Source organism: Vanellus vanellus (genome assembly GCF_965231255.1).
Source record: "Vanellus vanellus genome assembly, chromosome: 1".
NCBI classification, from domain to species: domain Eukaryota; kingdom Metazoa; phylum Chordata; class Aves; order Charadriiformes; family Charadriidae; genus Vanellus; species Vanellus vanellus.
In genome coordinates this window covers 95959188-95979055 of record NC_138905.1, presented here as the reverse complement: position 1 = coordinate 95979055, position 19868 = coordinate 95959188, and the positions used below count along the sequence as shown (strand labels likewise).

At 39.9% G+C, this 19868-nt stretch overlaps 2 protein-coding genes across 5 annotated transcripts in view; one reads left to right on the top strand and one right to left on the bottom strand.

Moving 5' to 3' along the window:
• CMSS1 (cms1 ribosomal small subunit homolog) overlaps positions 1-19868 on the top strand; it is a 245818-nt gene that overhangs the window by 77373 nt on the left and 148577 nt on the right. The gene's annotated exons all lie outside the window — the stretch shown is intronic.
• FILIP1L (filamin A interacting protein 1 like) overlaps positions 1-19868 on the bottom strand; it is a 149570-nt gene that overhangs the window by 76879 nt on the left and 52823 nt on the right. For 2 of the 4 annotated variants that reach the window (XM_082496615.1, XM_082496616.1), the window contains 2 exons: positions 9509-9792; positions 5751-5924 (listed from right to left, as the gene is read on the bottom strand). In XM_082496615.1, the coding sequence (XP_082352741.1) occupies positions 5751-5924; positions 9509-9775 (441 nt within the window). In that variant the 5' untranslated portion in view covers positions 9776-9792. Of the gene's footprint in view, positions 1-5750; positions 5925-6971; positions 7469-9508; positions 9793-19868 lie in introns of those variants that run through there. The other 2 variants (XM_082496617.1, XM_082496618.1) reach the window with 2 other exon arrangements.

The window sequence follows — 19868 nt, the reverse complement described above, 5'->3', positions numbered from 1 at the left end:
TGGACGATTCAGTACCAAGGACTATGATTAATTATCTTTTCTTCATGTTTATTCACAGTTTGGCTGACAGAAGCAATGATAGAAAGAGCTGGAATGCCTGAATTTGAGTTTCTTGAATGAGTGAGAACATCCTCGATTTCTACATGGGTTTCCAAGTCTCCTCCTGCTTACCTCAGCTACTTTTTAAGCTTTATGTATTCTCTTATCCTAAATCATTGTTAATTTTTTTGCTGGCGCTGCTGTGAATAAGGAAAAAGGAACTATTGAGAAGACTTTGAAGATGGTTTGAGTCCAAAATATTCCAACAGAAATGTGGACCGTTTTGAAAGTTGCCCATTCTTTCTGCTATGACTTTAGAGTCTTTACTGTTCCAACATAGCTGACCTCATTTCATGAATGATCAAAAAATGTAAAGAAACCTATGACTATCCTTTCTGGCCGTTTTGTGGTGGTCTTACAGCAGGTTGTTAAGGTTTTGTTTTTTTTTTTTTCATCTTGTTCACTCATAATTTGCATGCTTTTACACCAGCAAGATTGATGCTTTCTGGAATTGTGATCGTGAAGTAGGACCTCTCTTGGGAAAACATCTCTTACCTAAGCCCTTGCGTATGCAAGCTTTCTTAGTAAGCAAGTGCTGCCTTATACAGTAATCTCTTGGCTGTGTTTTCTATGTCTTTTACAGAGGTTGAAAACTGAATTGCCTTAAAAGGTCAGGTTGAAGAAAACTGGCCATTTTGAATTTCTCCACACTCTCCTTTCTTCCACCAGAAGAGGAAATTTCAAAATTTAAAATCTTTTGTTCAGCTACTGGCTTACCAGAATGGGAGAATTTTCAGTGTGCTTTGTCAACCTTTCTCCCCCTCCAAGATTTTGTAGGTTTTTTGGAACAGCTATTGCGCAGATGCATAAAGCACCATCACTTGAGTTTCTGATCCTTGCCTTTTTAAAGGTCATGGTGTCAGGTGAATATATGCTGTTCTCAGAAGGCAACCTGCCTCCTCTTTTTTGACAAAGTTCTAATGCGGTGCTGTTTGCAACTGTGGCCCTGTCTTCCTTAAACTGACATGAAGTGGGCATCAGCCTTGCATGGTAGTGCTTGCTGGGCTCAGCCCTCAGTGCGACGTCAGGTGGGGAAAATTGCAAAGGTGTGAACTTCTGATTTCTTTTGGCAGGCCATCTGCATGGATGGGGTTAAGAAAGTAAAGTGATACATTTGTATGGATTGGACCACTGCTTCAAAAGTATATGTAAGAACCTGAGGGGATGTGTAAATTGCTATTGTAAGAAAACACTGAAATTTCCGGCTTCAAGCTGATCATAAATCAAATGACTCCTGTTTCCAAACATATAAATGCCTGATGGAGATGAGGGTTAGTCATCAACATAAACAATGTTAACCAAATAGAAAATAGTCCTCCTTCTGCACTGTTGGGTGTGAAGGGTGTGGAACCTGCCAGCAGTGGTTTATGGGTTCAGTATATTTTGTTTGCTCTAGAGTATTTGTTGAATGGCTATGAGAAGTTAGTTCAAGCAGTAATCCAAGCAGCAAGTATGAAAGAAGAAAGGTAGTAAATCCAGGTTTTTGTTTTGTAGTTCTGAGTGGGGAATGCCAGTGCCTTTTACTTCACAGTTGTGGTTTTCTCAGTGTTGAGATTAGCAGTTGGGATTACAAACTGGTATGTGGAATGGGAGAGGTGTGTATTCAAGGCAGGGAGGGGGAACGAGGAATTTGAAAGTGGATAAAAGAACAGTAGTCCTGGGGAGACCTGCTTGCGTGAAAGAGGAAGAGAGACAAGTAAATAAGCTGCTGCCTCACAGCTCTTTTCATGTTGTAGTTTTCTCCAGTTGCTCAGATTTAGAAGGTGCATTTAGGCTTTCTTTTCAAGAATGCTGTCAAATCAGTTCTACTATGAGCGTTTGCAGCTGGTGTGTGGCTGTTGTGGCTGGGAACAAGGTGGAGAGCTTGGGATTCCACTCAGGAGAGAAGGGAAGAGGTGCGGGGCCTGTCTCTTGTTACAGGTGGGTGACAGAGAAGAGAGGCAGCAGATCCTACCTCACAATTAACACAGAGACTCGAGATCTGCATGTGAGCTGCGTAATGGGTATGGGCATTCGGCCCTGTGACGCTTGTGTGTGTTACTGTGCAGCATGCCTCTCCCTCCCTGCAGGACCAAGCAGAACAGAGTCCGGTAGGGGGTTGCTGCGCTTCTGTGTGTTTTGTTTGGAAGATCTGTTGTGTCCCTCTGCGAGATAAGGGCACTTCCCTGGGGAACAGATTTGACTCTTGCGTTTTCCCTGTGAGATCTTGTGGCCGACTCCCACGTATCCAGCAGAGAAGAGAGAGACGTTGTGTGCGCCCCTGTTAGTGTGAGATCCTCTCACAGGAGCAGTCTCCAGCAGCCCCTGGTTCCTCAGATTACTCTGTCCAAATGCTAAATCTACACATGGAGAAATATCCATTTATATGTACGCACACACGTTTACTCAGCATATATAGTTCTTGGCTACAAACTGCAGAGGATTAATAAGCAGCAGTATAAATGTCTTCTGTTGAAAATTAAAGTGATAAAATCTTAATTAAGTGATTTGTTGTTTTGTTCTGGCTAACCATATGGGCTTTTTTGCTGGAATTAATAGTTGAACATACTGTACAATACAATGGAAAATAAGAGGCATGGTCTTACGTAACTGTGAATAGTTCAGCAAGCTAAAAATTCACAGGAATTTAATCATTTAAATACATTTTGCCACCAGTTCATGTCTGAAGTCAAACTAGGATGGTGTGTCTCATATCCATTAAGTTGGAACCAAACTTTTAGTCTTTCTCTTTTTAGACTGTTTTGTGTTTGGCGCTGTGCCAGAATAAAATCCAGGCTAGTTGCACTTCTTTATCCAAAGTTCAGTGAAATATTATTCCTGTTAATAATATCCTCATGGTCACTGTTTATAAGGGTATAATCTTGAGTTTAGGATTATTGGAGATTATGGGAGCAGTTCCTCCCTTGTCTTTTTCAACCCTAGCTGAGCCAAATTTCCATGTGGAAATTCGGTGTGCTTTTTCCTTGATGCCACATTGTCAACCTTATTGTTTCAGTCTCTTCCTCTGACTAACTTACTGGTGCCCTACAGCTGTGGTCACTGGAAAGTTGTGACCGACCGTTGTAAGACATTGTGAGGATGCAATCAGAGATACTTTGTGAAAAGGCTGATGAGGATGCATCTTTCCCCAAGTTGATTGACAATGGTGTTTTAAAAATGGATTCAATTTTGAAGTATCCTTGATGGATGCAGAATATAGGCTTTCCTCTAGTTTCACTGCTTTTAGAGTTCTCAAAGTGGTAGGAGGCATTGTTCGTTACATTTCAAACAGTGAGGGACCAGATTTTTTCTTTGTGTTATTGGAAGCTGGGGAGAGTTAGAAACCAGAATTGGCTTTCTAATTCCATGATGGTTTGAAACATGAGAAAAAGACACCACAAATTATGCAGTATCTTCCTCTTTATCTCTCTTTTCCTGCATCACCTTCTCTGATGGCTTTTTGATTCTTTTTAAAAAGTTGTTTATTTTTGAATCTGGGAAAATGGTTCTTATGCTATTATTGTGTGTTTACTAGAATGTTGAATACCATTAGTTTTCTAGTCAAGAAAAGTGGTAATTGATCTAAAGCCAGATTTTTTTCACGAATAACTGACTTGATCTAAATTTATAACCATGAAAGACGGAAAACCTTTTCATGCCTTTGTGTCAGACAGAAGCAAAACCAAAATAAAAGTTTATTTTCTTTTCTTTTAAGCCCCTTTAAACATAAACCAATTTATTGTATCCTCAAGTGTGAGAAATAAGAGTAAGCTTATCTGGCATTTGTTAGGTTGCAGAAAGAAATAGCTGTAGAGCAATTTTGGCTGAAAAAACCCTCTGCTTTCAAAAAAAGAAAAGCCCAAAACCCAACAAACCTCCTCATACCCAAGAAAGACATGGTTTTGGTCTGTCACACTCCACGTAGATTTTGCAAAGCAAGATGTATCACTACTGTCTTCTATTTTGCTACACTTCACCTATGAATCCTGTTCCTAGTGAGTAAAGCTGTTCAGTCACCAAATTTTCCCACTACGTTCTTAACCAAATTTGCCAAGAAACTTCATAAAACTTAGGATAGTTGAGTGAGTTGTGAGAGAACATTAAAGGAGCAGTAATCTTACAGATGCTTTCTGAAATTCACTGTATTTTTCAGTTGAGTTTTGGGAAGATCTTCCGTGTTCAAGGCTACAAGGCTAAATTGTCAAGGGTGAGACACACACGCTCTAGAGGAACTGGATAAGCAGAGATTTTGTAGGCAGATACGAAGGTACATTGTCATGGTGGCAAAGAGGGAATTTAAATGGTCGGTTCCCATACTTTGTGGCTAGTTCCACCTCTCCCTTGTTTTTTTATAAATTTTTTAAAAATCCAAACAAAAACTAAATAGATCTCTGACTTAATTTGGGGGGATTTTAAAACTGAAATTGTGGAATGCCTGCCAATTATAGCATCCTTTGGTTTACCAAGATATACGAAGTGTCTGGGGGTCCTTCTAGCCTTTTAGTTGCTCTCAGGATGTTTACCTTTGCCTTTTGGAATTGCCAGATCCAGTGGTGTTAGAAATCCTTTCTCTGCCATTAAGTTTAAGAAGGAAAAAGCGTGTATAAACTTATGTAAAGTAACAGACTGAACTTATGTTTTCAAACTTTTTTGGGCTTCTCTTCAAATCATTTCCATTTGTGCTCAAAGTTTCTGTGACATAATGCCACAATGTTCTAAAATAAATTAACCTCCACAGTTGAACTTTATCTGTTTCAGATTATAGTCAGAGATTTTAACCTCTGAGCGTCTGAAATGAGTGTTGACCTTTTGGCTGACATAATTTTCTCTGAAATGAACTCTGTATCCTTAGGTGCATTTCTGTTCAGAAAGCTTGGAAAACACTTGGTAGAAGAATTTTATTCATAATTTTTGCTTGTATTTTGATTATGATTATCTGTACTGAGCAGTATATTAAAAATGTTTATCTAAATTCAAGAGGAGACACTTTGGAAAAACACATATTCTGCTATGAAGGGAATTTTATATATCCAGTGATTTGCATTGCAGGGCGGAATTTAAATTCAGATAGCTTTGTTCAGAAAGTAACTACACTGCAGCAGCAGCAGCCATAAATTAAAGGTTACTTAGGTATAATGTGAGAATATTAGTTAGATACCTGCCTGTATGAAGTTTCTGATGGCTGTTCTTTATAGTAACTACTCAGACCAAGCAGGTGTACCTGTGACTCACGCAGAATTAGTGGGAGCTGGGATATGTAAAGGTAGACAGCTGTGCCATTACTGCTGAATGGGCCCTTACCAGCCACTGGTAAGGTGGCCTCAAGGAGATGAATGGGGAGGCATCTGTTTGTATGGGTTGTGAATTTGGGTAACAGAAAGGGGGGAAAAAAAGAAGACTGTCAAAAATAGAAGGCTGATTATCAGAGTTTGAGTTAGACAAAATCAGGTCTGTCTATGTTTAAAGTCTGCAACGTGCAGTATAAATGAGGATCATTAGATACCTGGTTTTATTACGGACCCCACTGGACTCTGGACTTTGTTCTGCTGTCACTTACTCTCTTGTTAGATTCTAGATTTAGAACTAATTTGCTTTCTTTCCCTGAAGTCAGTGAGATATTTGCTGTTGAATTTGGTGGGAACTGTGGTTAAATATCAATTGTATGTTCATACCTCTCCCATAGGCTTTTCGTAGATATCTTCTTGCCATTGCTCAGCCTTTGTTTGAATAGCATCTCGCTGTAGGGCCTCTAACACCTTCTTGGGAGTAACAAAGCCATATCGTGCTTCAAGCAAAGCCAAGTCAATTTTTTCAGCCTTAAGTACTCCTATAACTTCATCTTGAGCCTGCAGAAACACAAAGTAAGGTTTTATGTTGTTAAGCTGTACATGTGTATTTACAGGTTAGCTTTACACTTTCGATTTTAAGAAAACTAAAAAACTTTTTAAAGAATGCTGTGTATGTAAAGTGTCCCAAAATAGTCAGTAACAAGAAGACAGTTAAAAAGCATGAGGGAAGTAAATGTCTTTGTATTTTATTAGTTCTGCATAAACTCCCAACATCTTCAGAACCCACATCAATGCTTAAGTACTTTGTTAGTGATAAGATCGTATTGCTGTTTCTGGACCTGTGTGTAGCATTCAACACAAAACTTCAGGGCAAAGTGACTTGTGGCATTAGAAGCTGATTTTAAATTGTTAGTGAAAGATGTTAGAATGGTTCTTGAAGCCTGGAGGTGTTGCACATTCTTTAGATTCTGAGTGCAATGGTGGCTTCTGTAGTTTAAACCTACCTGGGGTCGTCTGCTTCTGCTTTTACACTGAGCTCGTTTGAGCAGCGAATGTAATGAGGTGTGCAGTGCAGGGGATGTGACCCTTTGCAATATGCGTTCCAAAGCAAGAATGGCGGTTCTTTAAAACTAGATTAATTTCCTTCAGAGCTGGCAGTGGGGTCCTGTGTGCATGTGTATCTACCTGTGCATGCATGTGTGAGACTATGCCTTATGTATTTATAGACATGTAAATGTGCACATACTTGTGTACATGCCCTCAGGCAACCTTGCAGCATCAAGTTTTTTGGAAGTAACTGCTGTAAGGGTATTCTCCATTTGTGAGTGTATGCTAAAAAAAGGCACTTTAAAAGACAGTGATTATGAGAAGGTGGTGTTATCTGGTTTCTAAAGATCATGTAGTTTCAAAAAGTACAGTCAAAAAATGTGCGTTATACTTTTTCTTTTGTAATGTCACTGTATTTGTTTCCTTAATCGTATAAAATATCCTATGGCATCCTGTTACCAAAGAGTAGATATAATGTGATCTCGGGTATATGTTTAGTTAAAGTTCTTCTATGTATGTATTTCAGAAATTCTTGCGCAAGCTGGCAGGTGCACATACCTTCTTCCTATAATACAGCATTGCTCTCTAAGTCCATGTTCCATGCTGGAGAAACATGATGTGTGTATCTGCAGTATTTTAAATGATCTGTAGATTCTCTTTGCTCTTTAAAAAAAACAGAAGAAAACAAACCACCAAGAACACTTCTTTGCTGTAAAGTTACTAGCTCCTAGGTGTTAAGTTGGAGGGGACAGAAAACCTGCTGCGAATATTGTGTTTGTTCTCTTGAAGTTCTACTTCTAGCGATAATGTTCTTTCATGAGAATATCGGATTATGTGAATGTTTCCACTTGGGGGAAACTGGTTTAGGTCACCACCTCCCCTAAAGCTGCATCCATCTCTTTTTTTTTTTTTTTTTTTTTTTTTTTTCTCCTCCTTGCCCCCTCATCCTCTAGTGTGGTGGAGGTTGTCCCCTGCCTCTATTATGGTGACATAACTACATGAAATGTCTCAAACATGCATTATCTGCAATGAGGAACGACTGAGGGATCTGGGGTTGTTTAGCCTGGAGAAGAGGAGGCTGAGGGGAGACCTTATCACCCTCTACAACTACCTGAAAGGAGGTTTTAGAGAGATGGGAGCTGACCTCTTCTCCCTCGTGACAAGTGATAGGACAAGAGGAAACGGGTTCAAGTTATGTCAGGGCAGGTTTAGATTGGATATTAGGAAGCATTTTTTCACTGAAAGGGTTATTAAACATTGGAATAAGCTGCCCAGAGAGGTGGTGGATTCACCATCCCTGGAGGTGCTTAAGAAAAGGGTAGATGAGGTGCTTAGGGACACGGTTTAGAAGTGGTGGTGTTTTTATCAGGGTAGGTTAATGGTTGGACTTGATGATCTTAAAGGTCCCTTCCAACCTCACTGATTCTATGATTCTATTCTATGATCTCAGTTAAAACCAAAAAGACATACATGCTAATCCTAGAAGGGTAGAATAGGAATGGACAAAATCAAAAAGAAGGATGTATCAGGAGAGGGTGACACTTTCAGTGTGACTACTCTTGGCTGGAGCACTTCTGTGTCCCTATTTGTGACAGTGTATCAAGAAATACAAAATAATCTATTTCTAATCCTTATAATTGTGGAAAAAACCTACAAGAGTGATCTTTGTGCATCTTAAATGTTCTGGAATCAGAAAGTAATGGCATCTAACTTTGAAACTTAATTATGGTTGGATTGACTGCTGATCTTTGGAGGTTTGACTTGGCATTATGGGAGGTGGAAAATTAAGAATAAAAAATGACTTTATGAATTTTTCATTCATAATGCTTCCTTTGGAGTGTCGGACATGATCTAAAGTGTTCATGTCAGGCTTGTTTTCCATTTTCTCGTTTCACTCTGTTCCAGTTTTAAATCTCAAGAATTGAAGTGTGTGTTTATATACTTATATTACACAAGTGTAATGAAGTGTGTGTGTGTGTAATATAAATATATATACACACATCTCTTTTGAGAGGAGGAGAGAACTGTTTTGGAGGAGCATGTGACGTGAATTTCCATCTAAATTAAGAAAGGGCAAGTGAGTAGAAAAGAAGTGTTTCACAAACATGGAAATCATTCTGTTTGCATAACGAAAAGTTCTGTAGAAGTTTGTCTTGGATCTACCCTCAGAGATTGGTACATCTAGCAAATATTCATATTGCATGTGTGTGTGTGTTCTGTTAAGCATGTATGTATTATTATGTAAACATAAACGCATATGTTAAGAATGGAACTGTCTAGGTACTGTCTAGTTGATAAACTTGGAAACCATGTGATAAACCCATTTATACTACTTTGGCCAGTTTGCTTTTCCCTCTGCCTGTGAGCAGTTTTAAGTGGCCTCCACTACTTGTGTGCAATCAGCCTGCCACAGAAATATTCTCCCTGCTCAATGGAAATCTGGTTCCCACTTCCTGAAATTACATTTGACCAGGTTAGGCATCATTTACCACTTGGCAGCTGGCTTGTTTTCCAAATAGAAAAAAGCTCGCTCTTCAAACCCAGCATCCTGTCAGCTAAGTAGCATGCAACACTTATGCTTTATATTATGGGAAGTAAAATGGCTATTTTGATTTTTCTAGCAAAAGATGTTAGAATACTGTTGAGTGAGTTACTTCTTGTGATCTGGCACATAAAAATTCATAGGGAGTAATGCTCATAACTTCATAGGAGAGGGGAGATAAGAAATAATTAAGTAACAGATCTTAAAGGTCTCTAATATGTTCTCCATATAGGTTTTACAATAACAAATGCTTTGTATTCAATGTACTTAGAATGGGGCAGCAAAATTGGGAAGTTTTGTGAGTTCTCCACTTTGAGAGTTACGTGGTTCTTCACAGTGGACCATGAGTGTTTTTAGTGTGATACAGATACATTGTGAGTAAATTTTATTTGCATTTATGTGTGGTGTAAAGATCACCTTTTCTGGCGGATAGCCATAATAAAAATTAAGTAGGGTGTTTCCTTAACATGAAAGCATTATGTTTTTGCAGTAAATTGGCAGGGGGCTGGGGGCATGTGTTTTAATCTGCGTATAAAATAAGATAACAAATCACCTGTAATTCACCCTCAAGGACACTAAGAAGAAATAGCAAGTCATCGCGAGAGAGATCCTCTCTTTTCTTGAAAGAACTTCTTTGTTTTTTCTCTGCCTTAGGACTTCTTAGGATGGTACTGGATTGGGCTACATCGTCCTCCTCCTGCTGTCTTTGCACATTTCCTCTCCCACTGTAACCAGCCTCTTCTTTATGGTGGTCTTTCAGCCTTTGCTGGCTCAGCTTTGGTCTGGTTGGGTTTTCTGTGCTGTTACTTCTGGAACGCATGGTTTGTATCTCTGAAGCTGAAGGAAGGTAGGGGGAAAAAAGTAATTGTTTTAACTAGCAGAGACTATAAAACTATTACCATGATTTATGGTGGGTATTACTCCCTCCAGGCTGGTAGTTTTCCCTCCCACACAAGGCTGTTTGTCATTTGACAAAAACTGATAACCTCATGTAAGCCAATAGGACTGGGCTGTCATTCTTACTGGATGTCTGTAGTGAGGTGAGTCTTTACTTGTCTTCTGCAATTGTAACAATTCCCTCCTCAATATTTACAAAAGCAGCAACTTTAGCAGCAGTACTGTATGCATCACCACAGATCACATTTTCCCGTTTGAGAGGTAGTGCCTACATTACCTTTCGGTTAGATACTTATTGTGATGAGGCAAATTTAGATTTAGAAGGTTTTCATTAGGAGGATCTTTCTGTTCCAATTTCATAACGTCCCAGCCCTTACTGTATAGCTGTGATTGATTTTTCTTTGTCTTCCCAAGGGAGAGCACAAAAGCCGTCCTCCACTAATACAAGTTACACAGTTGCATTTCTTATGTTTGGCAAAACATAGGGGTTAGCAGATCCACACTGCAGGGGGTGAGCCTCGTGGTAAACACTCCCTTCCCAACACCACCACCCCCAAAACCAAACTATCTTGCTGATTGTGGCATCCTCCCTGATAACCGTGTGCTATGAAACCTTGCTACTTCTTTAGTACTAGACTCTAGCACTCTAGAGGTGTTATTACCTGGCCAAAGGGAGGCCTGTCCTAACTAGGCCCCTTTGAAATGCCACTGTTAAGTAAACATACTGTAATGCCTTTGCAGATAAATGACTAACCCTGTATAAAGATTGATTAACCTCAGGAGCTCTGTTTTGCTTATCACCACTCAGATTAAGGTATGAATGGATTATCGTCCACCTCTACAGGAAAACTGTGGTCATGGATCCATCTAGCAGAGAAAAGCCTAATCGTGTGGTTCAAAAGTGAAATTAAACATGTTCCAAATACAAATAAGGCACAATTTTTCTTATTAAACCACAAAGCTATTTGCTGAAAGGTCCAGAAAATTGTTATGGCAGGAGATGATTGCACTACTGCTTTTTGGCCTCACAAATCTGTGGCTGGTAAAGTTCTTTCAGAGCTCCCCCTTCCTCCAGGTTCTGACTCTAAATCCTAAACTCTGTGACTGCACTCCTTAACTGTGGTAATTTTCCACTGAACGCTACAAATACTTCCTTTTGTAGTTTTTCTGCAAGAACAGAGGAGGTGGAAGAAGCCTTTGGTTTGTAATGGGCGATGGCTGAGACTGAAGAGAATTTATCAAAAACACTACAAGACAAGCAAGTGACACGTTTTACAATGCTTGAAGTCTTTTCTAGTCTAATTTAAAGCACTCATAATAGCTTGCATTTCATATGAAAAACTTGTTTCTCCAGGTCTCCAAAAACCAAGGTGTGGCAGGTTTGTGTGGCAGCATGCACTGGAACCTGTTTTGTGAAGCTGTGTGTGCATCAACAGTGTTGGGTTGGGAGCTTGTTACAGTGCATGTAGGAAACAGTTGTTCATAGCAGGTTGGCAGTGACGTTAGCTGATGATGATTAGTTTAAGTTGGTGCTCATCCTGTCCTTTCAGTTGAGTGTAGTTTCTCTTTGTTCACTGTTGTCTGCATATTAGGCTTTTGCATCTTGCTTACAGAGTATTACTACTTTGGGAGAAGACTTGGTTTCCTTTGAGCGTAAAATGCTGAATGCCTGCTTCACTTTTCTGTACAGTTAGTGGCTAGTGTTTATAAAATCAAACGCAGGAGTTGAGTTAAATCAAGTAACTTGAATGCACTCTGAGCTTCTCCATGCGCTTTGATGCGGCAAGCACAGGATGCTATGAGATGCATAAATATTCCAAGAAGTCCTTGCATTTTTCCCATCGTGCGTGCCAGGTGCAGCAGCAGTCTTGATTGGACATCAAGCTACTGTCAAACTGATTGACAAGTGTCATTATGGCATTCCCTGTGGGAGGGAAGAGGAACCAGTGCATAAGGAAGAAGTTCATACCTTTGCAAACTTTTGGAACTGACTGCACCTGGAGACAGGATCCTGAAAGGACAGTAGTCTCAGCTATGCTTCCAAGCAGGACACCCTCCCCCGTGTTTTCTCTTATGCTGTACACATGCCGTTGGCTTCAAGGCCATGTGCCACAGTTTTCACAGCTGCAGAGGGCTAGCTGTGACTCCCTTTTAAGCTTGCCGTGCCTACTTCTTCATCAGGTAGATCAGTCCTTATTGCACTGGCAAAAGGTACTTGGTCCATGAGAAAGCCACCTGGCCTGCCAAATAGAGGTTACCCTTACCCTCGTATGGAGATGGTGCCTTTTCAGCATCCCAGAGCGATATTTCTTCTTTTCTTGTTGAGCAGAGTTGTTACATGTGCTTTACCTGCATTCTCTTCTGGCATTCCTGAGTGCCAGTGCCTACTACTGAGTCTTCTAGTGCAAAAATTTATCAGATTTAGCAATTATATGAATGATTAGAGATTAAAGTGGCATACTAAATGTATGCTTTAAGCACTTTTTTATTGGCACTTGAATGTAGCTGACAAAAGAGGCACAAACACTCTGGTATTAGTAGGCTGCCTTATTAACATATTCTTTCTCTGTTTATTTAAGCCTTCTTACTACCTGTACGTTGACTGGCATTCTTATTAATTATTTATAGTGTTGTCTGTTTACATAAGGATGTTAGTGCTAATGTGGTCATCAAAGGATATAGGTATGAGTAACAGAGGGGCCATTAGAAGCTTCACATTACTGCAGACAGTGTAGCTGCTGGTGCAGCAAGCGAAGTGCGACCTCAGAAATGGTTGAAAATAAACATCCCATCCACCTACCTTGAAACGCCTCACCACCTTCAAATTGTCTGACCCCCTAGATGTGGCACCATATAAGGGACTAACCTTCAAAGTGCACCTCACATTTTGGACAGAATATCAGCTGCTTTGTCATGCCCTTGCTCCATGGCAGAAAGATGATCCGTTCTAGCCCAGAGGATGCTGTTTTTCCCTCAATGTTATTAAGCCCTTCAATGGCCCTGGGGTAATGTTCAAGACAGAAGCAGTATCATTTGAAATTTGCCAGCTGTGTGTTTTGGTATGTTGGGTTATTTTCTACTTTGAACAACTCTGTCCATGTTCTTTAAGGTTAACAAAGAGCACCTTTTTTTTTTTTTTCAGGGTAAAAATGTTAACAGGCTCATAGAACTTGTGGATATCAGTTGTCTCAAGGCACCCAAAAAGGCGTCTGATCCCTCCTGAGCCCAGGCTCTGAAGATTAGACTAATGAGTGGAAAATTTGTCCCTTTGCATATCTGTGTCTCAGCTGGTTTTCACTTTAAATTACATATTGATGGGGTCCACGTACAAGAAAGCTGTCTTGCAAAAAGGAGTTAAGGAAGAAGTGAACTGTTCCTTCTTGTAACAGGTATTGTAGTTGACAGAGTCTCTCGTTTCTCCTGGAGGACTGACTCTTGCATCTTGTGGCAAACTTCTGTGTAGAAGCTACTTTAAGCTGTGTTTCTCTGTACCACCGAGAAGGACGACAATATAAGATACCTTAGAAAACAGTAAATGACAAGTGCTAAAAAAGAAGAAAGCATGTGAGAAGGTTTTCTTGGGCGTGTGTGCCTTGGGCTTGTGATCTTTAATCTGTTTTGGATCCATTACTGTACAGCAGGGATTGTAGTTACACAAACAGAAGAAACAAGGATACTTGCAGCATTCTCATATGATGCTTTTTGTACTATCTAGTCAATATCTGCTTGCATCAAAAATAAAAGAGGATTGAAAGGAGTCATCCAGATCATGAAGTCACGCCTCCTGAAATCACGGACTACCATGCAGTGGGTACTTACCAGAGATTAGTTTACTGTAAGTGTGCTAATTGAAGAGCACAAGGCCTGTGTTCCGCACTATTGTGCTTTCCTTCACATTATGAGGTGCCTGTTTTACTGAAGATTTTGCTGTGGTATCTTGTTTGAAGTCACAAGTTGATGATTCCCTGGCTGACCAGATTCTGTGCAGTGGTAAATGGGTTCCAGATTCAAAATGGAGTAAGGGTAGATTACACTCAAACAGTCTGGTAAATCAAATTATCACAAGTAATATACTCAGCAAAGTTTGAATCTATTCTCAGCATTCGTGTTCTTGTTCTTTTTATAGTTTCTTTTCTGTTCTGTTTTTAAAGAGCTTGCTCATCTCTGAACGTGTATGCTGTCCTTCTGCATGTAAAGGAGAAATTTTTCTCTCCTTGGTGATGAGCAAGTAATCTGAGGGATCAAAATATACTTTCCTGAAGAGCCAGATGAATAAATGACCAAATGTTTCTATGATGTTAACTTGGTCTCCACCCTCTCAATCATTTTCTGAAGGAGATGAAACTGCATTTGTCTCTTTGGCAGCAGTGAACAAGCAGGTGGTTCAGAAATCCCCGCACTTTTGTGGGAGCGACTGAAATCTCCTTCAGAGATGACTTCACCACAGACACCATAGGGTTTTAAGAGACATCCATTTTTTTTCCATCTATTTTTCCCTTTAGTGTTTTGTCTTTAGTCAGTGATTGACTTATGAGCTAACAAAATCCCTTACAGGACCAAATCTTGCCTTAATCCCAGGGTATGGATCCTGAATAGCTGAGAACTTGCCATTTCTTCCAAAAAAATCAGTGACTAAGCAAGGAATTACGTCTTTCTGGTTTTTAACATCCCTTAAAGAGATATGGCAATGCTTTTGATTTGCCGAAATTGATAGGGCTCATACCAACAGACTGACTTTTAAAAGGAATTGAGATGCGATTGCCCAGCATGCCAATGCAACGGAAGAACGCAAAGCACATGATGACTTTTGGAAAGAGATCTGCAACCCTCTGCCCATCACTACAAATGTGGCTTGGGGCAGGAAAAAAAGGTGGTCTCACCTTAATTACTACAGGGCTACAGGACATTTCTTCCTTTCCTGTGTAGCAAAAGCAACTTTGAAGCATCGTGTTCAGCTCAGTGCCACACTTATGTGCCTAAGGAGAAATTAATCTCCTGTCCCTGTTCTTCTGCATTCTTGTGAGGCTGTGTGTCAGGTAGTGTCCAGGCATGGGAGGGGGCTTTTGGCTAGGCCACATCATCTCCTCCACCAGAGAAAGCAGCAGGTTTGTCTTCTCCTTCCGAGTCCTGGTGTGGCTTGTGGGCCAACAATTGAGCCGTGCTGAACCACAGGAGAAGATGAAAAAGCCTTCTTATTAATTGGAATCCTAGGATCTGGCCATTTCACAGCATCGCCGAGCCTTTTCTGGAACTGGTGCCTTCTGACAGAATGTGTTTAGGACTTTCATCCTTCCTCTGAGTGGGAGTACATTGCTTTGTGGTAGATTTGCACCACTTCCAAAGCTACAGCCCTTCATTTTGGGTAGACTGCTTTAGTGTTTTCCTGAAAAACGTTTGCAGTCGCTTATAGCCATAGTACAACAGAACATCCCTCTGGATATCTCATTTGGGCTGTGCCCTTATTCACAGTAGACTCTTGTTCTGTTTTGGTGCCTAGGCTGTGCAGTAAGTGGGAAGAGACTTCTTTCCTTTAATGGGTTCTTCACCCAGGGACTCTGGGATAAGTAAGTGTTTCCACCCTGGCATGGAAACGGCAAGATTAAGCTGTTTATCTGGGAAAAGCAGGAGTGCTTTCCTGTGTAGCCTCATGCATCTGTTGATATGCGGAGTTGCAGGGAGTCAAGCAGGAGAAACAAAACAAATTAACAGTGTTCCCCCTCTCTTGGGATCTTGTCAAATTTTGGTCTTTGAAACCCTTGGGGATCCTGCAAGAACAGCAATTACTCAAATGGGAAGAAAATCTGGATTCAGCAGAGGATGTAAACACTCCCAGACAGGAAAACTGTATGGCTGAGAATTTGATGTCGGTTTTGTGCCGGTTGTGGTTTACGCTCATCTGACCGCAAGTCAGATTTCTCATCCCGTGGATACAAGGAGCCTCTTGTGAGACAGTAATTTGCCTTTTGGACTGTGTTAGAGAGTTGTCATGTTACTCTGCTGACAGTAAAGGTACTGTGTGAAATTTCCACCATCTGTTGACTCCTCCTCCTCCTTCCAATCCTGTAGTGTTTTTCACACATGCAGTGATTGTGGTTGGGTAAAATCTTCCCAAGTCCATTTTGCATATGGGGTCTGTACAGGCTTATAGTTGTCTTTAGAAGGCTGTGTCTGTGTGGGAGGTTTTCACCAGGTCTTTTTGAAGAATGTATCTGTGTCGGCTGTCTGTCGTTTCAGTACTGGTGTGTGAACTTGTGATCTGGTCTTTGCTCTTGTAATGTCTCTAACTACATATATATATATATACATACACACACATATATATATACACACACACACACCCCCCATGGGATTTTGTGCCTGGAAGTAGAGAAAAGAGCCTGTACCATTTGGCCAGTTGCTGGTTTGGTGGCCCTGAGTTCAAGTTAGGCTCTTCCTGCAGAATAACCCATCTCAGCCCATCTCCTACTGAGGCTCAGGTGGTGTTTGCCCACATATTTGAGTTCGTGCTGTGGCAATTTAAAGTACACCCGTTCACAGTGCTCTGCATGAAAGCATAAGCTACTTGCTTGGAACATACTTGAAACTTTCATATTAGGAAGATATGTTTAGGAATGTGTACTCCTATTCAGAGATGTCAAACCTTGTTCTAAGTGGGGTCCTTCAGATGGTCCATAAAACTGAGTGGTCTGGATACTAAACCACTTCGTGGTGATCCATGAGAAAATCAAGAGTTTGGGCTCCCTGCTGTATTGGATAACATTTCAGTGGCAAAACTGGTAGCTATTCTGAAATGAAGAGCTGGATTTCACACAGGTTTCAGTTCAGAAATCAGAACTTTGAGAGTTTTCTGACACGGGCTGATTTTCCCTTGACTCTGGTCATACCTTGGAACAACTTCTGACTGTACCTAATATTCAAAGGCACTCACATCACTCTTTCCTTTTGCTAATTCTTCTTCCCTCTCCTCCACAGGATTTCAGGCCTCCTGGTTTGCGGTCCAGCATTTTGCTAGGTTGATGGTAGTTTTAGAAAATTACAGTTTATTACATTATATGTCTACAATTTATGCAGCAAATAGGTTAGACACAGTAGATTTGTTTAAGGTGATTTGTTTTCTCAGTGATGCCAGAAGGGCCCAATGTGCAGCTAATATTTTAGCTTTAGTGGGAGAATGACTCTGAAGTTGTATGTGCACTGTAGCTTTGATGTACTGCTGCAGGGCAACAACACTAGTATAATCCCAAAAGGTTGAGGAGGAATCAAAATTAAAATAGCTAGAATTTCTTTAACTTTCTACTTGTGGGAATTGAGGGTTATGGGGAATTTTAAACAATTGAACTGAATTGTTTCTGAGAGATTAATGTGGGGAACTTTTTCTCTGTCTGCTTCATTGGGCTTAGGGTTGGGGTTTTTTTAATTTTTAAAGTAAAATATTGCAAACTTGTTTTGTATTTAATCACTAAAAGTGGATTATTTATTAGTGCAAGAGATATTTTTGGTGCATGTGAAAAAATGTTAATATAACATCGGGTAGATCTGAGTGTTTGAAAAGGTAAACTGCAATTCCATGTTACCTGTTTCTTTTTCTAAATAAAAAAATGTGAATCTTGCAGTTGTTTGTATGACAGATTTTTATTGGTAAAGTACACGGAAATAAAACTCAGCTGCTCCAATTTCAATTATATGATTTTGATTTCCAAGTATGGAATTTTCTCTTTTTATGAGCATAAGAAACAGTTAATGTTATTTAATACAGTGCTTGTGGTTTAATACTTATTATTCAGCTGCTGTAACTTTGGCTCCAGTGTATAATTACTCTGTAATTACAGCATAATCCAACGCAAAGATGGGAAATAGTGCTACCTGAAAAGAAAATGTTTCTATCTTAGAAATTGTGTATCTAAACTCATCCTTTTTCCTGAATATCTTGAAATGAACTGGACTGTAGACATTTATGTAAGAGGATAATTCAGCTCCAATTTAGGGTTAAATACTGTAGTATATAGAACCAAGTATATATTAAAAGGGGGGCGGGGGAGGGGAAGAAATAAGATGTGTGAGAAAAGTACTAATGGAGCTCAGTTTTCAGTAGATCTATGCCTATAGAAAGGCAAAGGCTGCACCTGCCGCGGCTAAGTTTGAATCCCACATTTCAGTTTTCCTCACTGTGGCTCTCTCTCAAGTCTTTCTGCAGGCACCAGTTTCCCTGAAATCTGTAGAAATGTCAATATCTTGCCCTGTCTCTCTGGCTTGTTTGAAATTGGCAGTGGTTCAGGCTGGGATCCTTAGAAAGACAAAGTGCACAGCCTCGTTGCTACAGAGAAACAAGCTCAGGCTATCTTTAGGGAGAATACACTGGAAACTTTGGTTGGCCTTTTCCCAGAATCATCTGTCACGGTGGTATTCGTGAAGCTGACGGCTGGCATATTTGGACTTGTGAAACGAATAGGTTTTTGCATGGTGTATAACATGTTTCTGTAAATCCCACAGGCAATAGCTAAAGTAGGGTATGTGAGGACTTGAGAAGGGGCTAGCTATCTATTTGTAAAATAACAATATGCAAGGTTGAAAACAGAAAGAAAAAACCTTAAACCAAAAGCCTTTAGGTTTTGGGTTTCAGGATTTTTCTGTATTGTAAATCACACACCTTCTGTCTACTAAGTGGTAAGTTTATTTGGTTTTGTTTTTTTTCCACTTTACCAAAGGTTTTTACTGGCTTCTGTTTTATGTTTTGCAGGTTATTAATATGATCTAGTTCATACATTCATATCTCATTTCTGATTCTTTTACATGAGATCCATGCACCCCTCAGGTCAATAGCTGTGTTCCTGGCTTTTGCTTTCCCCCTTCCTGCTAGAGACTTACTAAATGAAATCTTATAGAGGCCCTGGTCAAGTATCTCCTTGTGCCAAACGTGATGCAAATATACCTGGAGGCATTGTCCCAGCAGTGAAATTAATTTTGTGCAAGTACATGACACCTTTGGCAGAGTCCAGGGGAAGTTTCTCAGTGCACAAGGCTTTCTAAATGTTCCATGTGTTTGCTTTTCTCCCAGCTGGCAGGTATATGCCCTTCCTTCCCCAGGTTGAACGTGCTTTTGGTAAATGGGGAACCTGCAAAAGCAGCTATTTCTGACTTCCTGACAATATAGTTTATTGCCCACTCTTCTTTTGCTGTCCTCAGCAGACCTGTTGTAGCCAAAATGCCATCATTCTGTGGTAATCTTAAAAATACTTCAAGGTGAGTTTTGTGATATCAGGTTAAAAAAAAAAAAAAAAATCCCATTGTTGCAATGTTCCCTCCTCCTGCTTCCCAAAACTTCCTGTCACCCCCAAAATGGAAACATTTAGTGTTCTATTTTAATTATCTAAGCGGAATTAAAATACTGTCAATTCAATATTTTTCTTCTGATCTTTTTAGTAGCATAACAGATAACTTCATTTTAAAACTATTTTTCAAAGTAATAAGAAGCAAAACACAAATATAACGAAGAAAAGTCTGTAAGAATAAAAGACAAAAGAGTTCACACAGTCCAGTGCAATTTTTACATCTCTGACTTGAGTGATTAACTTTCTCGACACATGTACATGTGCGTGTACAAACACAACTTCACTGGCCAGTGTGTCCTGTATAATATGGTCCTTCCTTTTTGATGGAAAGTAAATTGACTCTGGCAAAGAAGTACTTGTGACAAGCCATCTTCTTGTGTGCCCTTAAACACGCTGGTAATGTGGTATAAGGTAATTTTTAAAAGCACCCTGTAATCACAACTTTCCAAACAGAATCTAATTGAAGAAATACAAAGTTACAATATTACTAGTTATAATAGCTGTGGGCAAAAGACAAGCAAGAAACCAGTTGTATTTCTCGTATTTCAGTGTATGTATATGTGTGTGTGTCTGTCTATACACACACACATAACATTTTAAAGAATGTGCTCAATGTAATTCTCTTGAGCTTGGTGCACGTGACAAATATAAAATAAGTGGTCTTTTATAAGCTTTAAGCAAAAAAGC